Source organism: Arachis ipaensis, chromosome B01 (genome assembly GCF_000816755.2).
Source record: "Arachis ipaensis cultivar K30076 chromosome B01, Araip1.1, whole genome shotgun sequence".
In the NCBI taxonomy this organism is placed as follows: domain Eukaryota; kingdom Viridiplantae; phylum Streptophyta; class Magnoliopsida; order Fabales; family Fabaceae; genus Arachis; species Arachis ipaensis.
Window position 1 is genome coordinate 64,851,553 of NC_029785.2, and position 9,719 is coordinate 64,861,271.

Here is a 9,719-nt window from a genome sequence, read left to right on the forward strand (position 1 = left end):
ATTGCAAGGAAAATAGATGAAGAGCAATTAACTGGAAATAAAATTCAATTAGCAGTAAAGAAACAGAGAGATCCAAGATTGAGATTGAAACAGAACAATTGGCTTGCTTGTAGCTCAAGAAAGTGCATAATTCTAATGAAAACAAAAGAAAAAGACTAGTTAAAATAGGCTAAGATGACTTGTCATCACAATACCAAACTTAAAGCTTGCTTGTCCTCAAGCAAGAAATGAATTATGCTCAGAGATTCTTTCAATTAAGATGGATTGAGAAACACTTGTAAAGTACAGTGAGTGAAGTGATCAAGTATCAATGGGGTGAACTCTAAATCATATGCTCATGCAAGGGCTTCAGTGCTCACTAGTCCTTACATATTGGGAGTCGTAGGTCTTAGGATTTTCATCCAAATGGTATCAAGGTCCAGCTTCTTGCTTCCTGGTTCAATTTCACTTATTCCATTGTCTTCTCTTTACTCCTAGCTATTCCTTCTTGCTTCAACCCTTCTCCAAGCTTTCTTCACCTATAATTAATCAACCAAACTCATCAAAGCTATGCTCAAAATCATGAGATATTCATTCTTTCATAATATGCAACAAATATAGCACAAAACCTCATGAAATGGCATGAATTCATATATGGTTGGTTCAATCAAAGGAAACATGAAAATCTACTCAATTAGCTTGCTTGTAGCTCAAGAAAGTGCATAATTCTAATGAAAACAAAAGAAAAAGACTAGTTAAAATAGGCTAAGATGACTTGTCATCAGTTTTACACGCCTAATTGGAGCAGAGATGTTAAGTCCTTGACCCCACAGGATCCCCTCAGGATCTGTGGACCCCACAGGATCCCTACCTTTTCTTCTCTCCTCTTCACACCTTTTCATAACCCTTTTCCCCAAATACCCTTCACCAATCACCTCAATCACTCTTTTCCATCACCCCTCACCATTCACATCCATCTTCTCTTCCCCATAAATCCCACCTACCTCTAAAATTCAAATTCTTTTCCCTCCCAAACCCAACCCTAATGGCCGAACCCTAAACCTTCCCCCACCCTTATATAAACCCCTCATTCCTTCTTCATTTTCATACAACACATCCCTTTCTTCTTACCCTTGGCCGAATACACACCTCTCTCCCTCTCCTCCATTCTTTCTCTTTTTTTCCTTCTTTCTTTCTTCTTTTGCTCAGGGACGAGCAAACATTTTAAGTTTGGTGTGGTAAAAAGCATTTCTTTTTGTTTTTCCATAACCATCAATGGCACCTAAGGCCAGAGAATCCTCAAGAAAGAGGAAAGGGAAGGCAATTGCTTCCACCTCTGAGTCATGAGAAATGGAGAGATTCATCTCAAAGGTCCATTAAGACCACTTCTATGAAGTTATGGCCAAGAAGAAAGTGATCCCTGAGGTTCCTTTCAAGCTCAAAAAGAATGAGTATCCAGAGATCCGACTTGAGATCCAAAGAAGAGGTTGGGAAGTTCTCACCAACCCCATTCAACAAGTCGGGATCTTAATGGCTCAAGAGTTCTATGCAAATGCATGGATCACTAGGAACCATGATCAAAGTGTGAACCCGAATCCAAAGCATTGGCTCACCATGGTTTGGGGGAAATACTTAGATTTCAGTCCGAAAAATGTTAGGCTGGCGTTCAACTTGCCAATGATGGAAGAAAACGCACGCCCCTACACTAGAAGGATCAACTTTGATCAAAGGTTAGACCAAGTCTTCATGGACATATGTGTAGAAAGAGCTCAATGGAAGGTTGACTCAAGAGGCAAGCCGGTTCAATTAAGAAGATTGGACCTTAAGCCTGTAGTTAGAGGATGGTTAGAGTTTATTCAACGCTCAATCATTCCTACTAGCAACCGGTCTGAAGTTACTGTAGACCGGGCCATCATGATCCATAGTATCATGATTGGGGAGGAAGTGGAAGTTCATAAGATTATACCTCAAGAACTCTACAAGGTGGCTGACAAGTCCTCTACTTTGGCAAGGTTAGCCTTTCCTCACCTCATCTGCCACCTCTGCAATTCAGCTGGAATTGACATAGAGGGAGACATCCTCATTGAAGAGGACAAACCCATCATTAAGAAAAGGATGGAGAAAACAAGATATCATGGACCTCAACAAGAGCATGAGGAAGTTCCCCTCGATGAAATCCCTGAGATGCCTCAAGGAATGCACTTTCCTCTACAAAACTATTGGGAGCAAATCAACACCTCCCTAGGAGAATTAAGTTCCAACATGGGACAACTAAAGGTGGAATATCAAGAGCACTCCATCATTCTCCATGAGATTAGAGAAGATCAAAGAGCTATGAGGGGGGAGCAACAAAGACAAGGAAGAGACATAGAGGAGCTCAAAAGCACTATTGGTTCTTCAAGAAGAGGAAGACGCCACCTTTACTAAGGTGGACTCATTCCTTAATCTCCTTGTCTATTTATTTTACTGTTTTTCAATTTTTTGAGCTTTATGTTTTATTTATGTTTGTGTCTTTACTATATGATCACTAGTGTCTAAGTGTCTATGCCTTAAAGTTATGAATGTCCTATGAATCCATCACCTCTCTTAAATGAAAAAATGTTCTAAAAACAAAAGAACAAGAAGTACATGGTTTCGAATTCATCCTTGAAACTAGTTTAATTATTTTGATGTGGTGATAATACTTTTTGTTTTCTGAATGAATGCTTGAACAGTGCATATATCTTTTGATATTGTGGTTTACGAATGCTAAATATTTTGGCTCTTGAAGAATAAGGAAAAAGGAGAAATGTTATTTGAAGATCTGAAAAATCATAAAAATGATTCTTGAAGCAAGAAAAAGCAGTGAATACAAAAGCTTGCGAAAAAGAAAAGAAAAGAAAAATGGCGAAAAAAAAGAGAGAAAAAGAAAAAGCAAGCAGAAAAAGCCAAAAGCTCTTTAAACCAAAAGGCAAGAGAAAAAAGCCAATAGCCCTTAAAACTAAAAGGCAAGGGTAATAAAAAGGATCCAAGGCTTTAAGCATCAGTGGATAGGAGGGCCTAAAGGAATAAAATCCTGGCCTAAGCGGCTAAACCAAGCTGTCCCTAACCATGTGCATGTGGCGTGAAGGTGTCAAGTGAAAACTTGAGACTGAGCGGTTAAGGTCAAGGTCCAAATCAAAAAAAGAAGAGTGTGCTTAAGAACCCTGGACACCTCTAATTGGGGACTTTAGCAAAGCTGAGTCACAATCTGAAAAGGTTCACCCAGTTATGTGTCTGTGGCATTTATGTATCTGGTGGTAATACTGGAAAACAAAGTGCTTAGGGCCACGGCCAAGACTCATAAAGTAGCTGTGTTCAAGAATCAACTATACTAAACTAGGAGAATCAATAGCTGTGCACTTGCTGGTTAGTTGTGCAAAGTTGTGACAAAGTGTGATTCACGTTTGAGAGCACCAAGTCTTTGGTGCCATTGTTGATGTCGCAATTTCGTGCACCATGCATCAAGGCACTTGGGCCGCATCCTTAGTCTCCCCTGGGTCCAATGATTCTCGGGTTCGGCAATGACTCGAAGGATCGAGTCCCAATCAAAACCAAATTCCTCCCGTTGACGTAGCTCCTTTTGGTAACCATCCATTTCTTCCGGTACAAGTAAGACATTGAGCACTCATTGAATAGCCTCCTCTGAAACTTAGACTTGCCTTCGGCGCACGTAAACTGACTAAAGAGACGGAGAGTGGAAATTGGAGTAAAACTCTACCACCCACGAGAGGTTGGTCTCTTGTGGTCTTCGCAATAGAAACCCCCATCCTCGCTACTCAATGCAGGGTAGTACATACGGAGCAATGTGGTCCGGCGGAGTGAGTAGATGCTCAGAGTGATAGTTCCTCTAAACTATGTTAGGGAACATGAGCTCACAGAAGCGGTTAGGAAACCTTGTGGTGTCCCTTGCCGGATTGCCCCTCTCGTGTTCATCAATATGAACAATTGTCTTTGCTTTCTTGGAAAGGGGTTCAGCCCTAATGTAGGGCGCGCCTTTGAGATTGATTTTGGGGGTGCCCTTTTCGTGGCCGGTTTCCTCAACGCCTTCTCCTTACCTTTTCGGGTGGCCATTCTGAAAAAGGAAGGGAAAAAGGAAATATGAAAGCCCAAATAATCAACACTAGGAGAATAACATGCAAGTGAAAGATAATGCCCAAAGGGAATATTGCATCTTGAGGACACGACAGCTGCAACATGTGAACAAGACAATTATAACATCATGGGGCATAACACTTAGCATGGGATGCAAGAGTGAGTAAAGCATGTAATAAGGGATGAGAAGGATAAACTCAAGCATCTATAATAATGATGAAGCAAGTCATGGGTAAGGTATAAGAATGGTGAAGATGAAGCAAAATAAGCTCAATGCACATAGAGAGGCAAGTGTAAGAAGAAGAAGAACCAAGTTAAGAGCATAAAGTCAAAATTGAACTAAAATGTTGTAGGTACATTCCATCAAACACTTGGTGTGCACTATTAAAATAGTGAGAAAATAAGAGAAATTCAAACATGTAAAACCTCAAATGAAATACCAAACAACAACACAACACCACATAGTCATAAAGGAATCAAGAGATGTCAAATTGACCCATCAAAGCAAGAGAAAGTTCCAAGTTCAACACCCATGGGAAATAAGAAATGAAAGAAGGCAAATAAGCAAGAAACAATTAAGAAAAAATACAACTAAGAGGAAAGGAAAAAAGGAAATCTAGAGATCAATCAAATGCACTAGTAGGAGAAAAAATATAAAAGAAGATAAAAGAGAAGAGGGAGTAGGAGTAGAAACTTGAGATGGAGAAAAGGAAAAGAGAGGAGATAGAAAAGAGGGGAGAGAGAAAGTGTGGGACCGTCGGCAGTGATGGTCGCCGGTGGCGGTGGTGGTGATTGGGGAGGGTGATGGGAGGAGAAAGAAAAAGAGAAAGGACGGAAGAATAAGATTGGAGGATGGAAATTGGAATAAAAACATAACAGGGCGCGCATTATTCAGTACCTGCGTCCGGGATGCGACGCGTGTGCGCACTCCACGCATACGCGTAGAGGGATAGAAAAGAGAGGGGACGCGTAAGCGTCTCCCACGCGTACGCGTGGTTTACAGGAAAGAGAGGGGACGTGTACGCGTCAGGAGATGCGCACGCATGGGTCGAGTTGTGCCTTGGGCACAAAGTGGGCACAAAGCAGGCATAACTCTCTGGTTTTTGTACCAGAAGTGTCGTGCAGCACAATCGACGCGTACGCGTCTATCACGCTTACGTGTGGATTGCAAAATTGGCGAACGACGAGTAAGCGTCGGCCACGCTTACACGTGGGTCGCCTGGCACAGTTTTTGCATAAAGGGGCATAACTCTCTGGTTTTTGTACCAGAGTGTCCAAAATTCGCAGCCAACGCGTACGCGTCACCCATGCTTATGCGTGGGTGTGCGAATTCACAGAGGGATGCATAGGCGTCACACACGCTCACGCGTGGGTCACGGTTGTGCCCCAGGCACAAAATGCGCACACAGGGGGCACAACTCTCGGGTTTTAGTACTAGGTGCTGCAAAAACGCGTCCACGCGTATGCATATGGCACGCTTGCACGTGGATGCCCTTTCTTTTTTTCCCCTACACACGAGGAGGGGCAATTATAGCACAATTTGGTAGTAATTCATGCTAAAGGGGTCAGAAACATCAAAAACCTCATGTAACACTCAACCTTAAACATTTCTTCAACATCTTAATTCAATCAAACCATTATCAATGGACTCCTCATGAGCAATTTAGCACAAAAATCGAGCAAAATTAACCCTATTATGAACAAACTCACAAATCAAGCAATCATAAAAGTCACAAATATTCAAAAGAGCTATTAGCAAGAAACTATACACAAAGGTAGATCATACCATGGTGGGGTGTCTCCCACCTAGCACTTTTCTTTAACGTCCTTAAGTTGGACGGTCATGAGCTCAAATCTCTTCGGCTTCGATGCATCCTCAAGGAGGAACACTGATAGGGAGGATCACGATGGTTCGGAAAATTTAGCAAAACAATGTCTTCATTGGTAGTATAGTCCGAACCAACAAATAATCCTCAAAATCAAAGTTTAATATTTTTAATTTAAACCGAGAGTCTTTCAACCTCGGGTCGTTCTCCCTAGGAATGCAAATGAAATGTTACTTCTTTCAGTTGTGAAGAGGACAAAAGGGGGTTTTTCAAGCAAGAAATGAAATATTAAAAGAACTAAGCAATAAAAGAACTAAGAAATGAGCAAAATTGGGAATTAATGCAAGTAAAGAGAGATAAGACAAAAACTTAGTGAAAATGGTATAAATGCAATAAAAGGGCCTTGACTTGGGGATGAGGATCCAAGGAATTCCATCATTACCATAACCACAACTATGGTAATTACCATGAGTCAATCTTGCCTAGTCAACCCCAACTTTCGAGTAGTAAGTCAAGCAAGTATAATTGACCTTAATCCATAAGTCCTAACTAACTTACCAAACTAGATGGTAAAAGGCTAGCGTCAATGGAAACAAGAGTCAACGAACTACCCAAGAATTACCACTAAATGTCAGACATTATGACTCTAGTATCCTAGGAACTCAAACCACAAGCCAAGGTGGGAAAATCTACTCAAAATCTAGAGTTGGCATTTTCACAAACACCTTGTGTTCATAAAAGTAAAACATAGAAAATTGCGAAGTAAAATGGAAAACTAAAACCAACTATCAACAAAACCAAATATAAACAAGCAATCAAACATAAAGGAGGCATGAAACATTAAATTCATTGATCAAAACTTCAAGTAACACAAAATTGCAAATATAAACAAGTAACTTGAACCAAAAGGAAATGAAAGTGAAAGTGCTTTAATTAAAGAGGAAATTAAGAGTACTTACAATTGAAGAAGTAAATTCAAAATCAAAGCTTGCTATAAAAAGCTACAATGGAAATTGATAAATGAAACCCTAGGAGAGCAATGCTACACTACTCCTACTCCTAATTACTATGCAAAACTATGTGAAATTGTGCTTCAAATGCTCCCCCTTGATAAGTGTTGAAGTCTCCTTTATATAGCACTCCAAAACAGCATTTCAGCCTGCCAAAAATGAGCCAAGGGCCTCCAAATTCGCACAACACATGTTTCATTAATGAAATCATGTGCAGGGACCCGTGCGGACGCACAGACGTGTGCATCCGCACACTCGGCTGAAAATTGACCTGTGCGTACGCACAGGTGCGTGCGCACGCACACATGGAAATTCTCGCTTGTGCGCACGCACGCAGGGCTGTGCGCAAACACACTTCGCTGTGTGTGCTTTTCCTTGTTTTCTTCATGTTTTCTCCCTTGTACATGCTTTTTTCCACTTTTGCCTATCCATTCTTGCCTAATTGACCTGAAATCACTTAACAAACATGTCATGGCATCAAATGGAATAAGAATGGAATTAAATTGCTTATTTCAAGCACAAAATTACATGTTTTCACATTTAGATCAAATTAGGGACAAAACACAAAGTTATGCTATTTTGGTGCTTAAGTATGAGTTCATGTGCTAGAATCCTTCCAAATCGAGTCAAAATATACCATCAAATATGGACTCATCAAACACCTCAACCTCTTTATTTCTTTTCATCTTTTCTCCATGGTATAGCTTTAGACGATGACCATTAACCTTGAAGATATTGGGGCATGAAGGATAGTGCAAGTGGTAGACCCCATATGGTTCCGCTTTCTCCACTCTATATGGGCCTTCCCACCTTGATCTTAGCTTCCTGGGCATCAATCTCAACCTAGAGTTATAGAGGAGAACTAACTCTCCCGCTCTAAACTCTCTTCTTCTAATGTTTCTATCATGCACCGCTTTTATCTTCTCCTTGTAAAGCCTTGAATTCTCATAGGCTTCCAAGCGAAGGTTCTCAAGCTCCACCAATTGTAACTTCCTTTCGACTTCAACCCCAAAACCCGTGTTTAACTCTTTTACAGCTCAATACACTTTATGCTCTATTTCCACCGGTAGATGGCAAGCCTTCCCATAGACCAACCGGAATGGGTTCATACCAATCGGCGTCTTGTAGGCCGTCCGGTAGGCCCAAAGCACATCACCGAGTTTAGAACTCCAATCTTTCCTGTGAGGCTTCACAACCTTTTCCAATATGCGCTTGATTTTCCGATTGGAGACCTCGGCTTGGCCATTCATTTGTGGGTGGTATGTCGTGGCCACTTTATGGATGATGCCATACTTCTTTATTAACCCTGCCATTCTTTTGTTGCAAAAATGCGAGCCTTGATCACTCACGATTGCTCGTAGTGATCAAAAGCAGCAAATAATGTTATTCCGAACAAAAGAAAGAACCACATTAGCATCATCAGTTCGGGTGGAAATCGCCTCCACCCACTTGGAAACTTTGTCAACGGCTAGCAAAATGTACATGAAACTATTAGAATTTGGAAAGGGTCCCATAAAGTCAACACCCCAAACATAAAAAATTTTGCAAAACAATATTGTTTGTTGGGGTATCTCATTCTTCTTAGAGATATTTCCAAACCTAAGGCATTGTGGACAAGAACTACAAAAGAGAGATGCATCTTTGAAAAGTGTAGGCCACCAAAACCCACAATCCAAGACCTTCCGAGCCGTCCTTTGAGGACCAAAATGGCCACCACTTTCGGAAGAGTGGCAAGCCTCCAAAATAACTTGGTGCTCGGATTGCCGTATACACCTTCGAATTACTTGATCGGCACCACATCTCCATAAGTATGGGTCATCCCATACATAATATTTGGATTCACTTTTGAGCTTATCCTTTTGATGTTGAGAAAAATTAGGAGGAAAGTTGTGAGCAACCAAGTAATTGGCAATAGGTGCATACCAAGGGGTCACCTCGGATATTGCTAGCAAGCCCTCAAAAGGAAATGTATCATTAATAGGAGTGGAATCGCCCTTTGTATGCTCAAGGCGACTCAAGTAGTCCGCCACTAAGTTTTCCAAACTACTTCTATCTTTGATTTCTAGGTCAAATTCTTGCAATAGCAACATGATGACTGGAATTCATTTCCCATATAAAAATAATGAATCCGTTCTTTTGGCAAGCGCACCAAAAATATCGTCAAGTAATAATCCACTAGGAGTGGGATCGTATCTACAAAAATTGGTAGATTTGAGAAATTTTAATCAATAGATGAATTAGTCAAGCTGAGCAATATAGATTGTGATTGTAGAAATTTAAATGAGTAGAAATGTAAATGGCTCAAAAGTAAAGAGAAGCAGTAAATTACAGAAACGTAAATGGCAAGAATGTAAATTACAAAAACATAAATGACGTAATTGGAAATGGGAATGGGGAATAACAGAATGTAAAGAAAGCTATAAAGAATGTGGAAGATGAGAATATGGGAAATTCATTGAGATCAGGAGATGTTGTTCTCTTTGGATTAAATCCAGCTCATCTCATCTTCAATCATGCCATTCATTGACCTCTTGGAAATCATGATTGATTGAATCCCAATCCCTTGGTGATTCAATTTCTCAAATCTTGATAATCAGCCAATTCCTTGATCTAATTGCTCATGAAGAGAGATATGCTTGGTCCTTGATTATACCACACATCCTCATAGATCCAAATAGTGGGTGGATTATATGTCATCATATCCAATCACCAAAACCCAGATCCACTCAAGCGTGAGAAGGGATTTCAAGCATGGTTTTATGTTTCCTTTTTCTAGGTTCCCATGAAACCC

The 9,719-nt window shown here is 40.6% G+C and overlaps 1 protein-coding gene across 1 annotated transcript; it reads right to left on the reverse strand.

Moving 5' to 3' along the window:
* Positions 7,555–8,178, reverse strand: LOC107607633. Its single transcript, XM_016309565.1, has 2 exons — positions 8,040–8,178; positions 7,555–7,928 (listed from the first exon to the last, which is right to left on the reverse strand). The coding sequence occupies exons 1-2, from the start codon at positions 8,176–8,178 to the stop codon at positions 7,555–7,557; spliced, it is 513 nt and encodes a 170-aa protein (XP_016165051.1).

Coding starts and splice junctions, on each gene's coding strand:
- LOC107607633 (XM_016309565.1), bottom strand. CDS start 8,178: ATGAATGGCCAAGCCGAGGTCTCCAATCGGAAAATCAAGCGCATATTG. Junction 7,929..8,039: donor GGCCTACAAGACGCCGATTG/GTATGAACCCAT, acceptor TTGGGGTTGAAG/TCGAAAGGAAGTTACAATTG.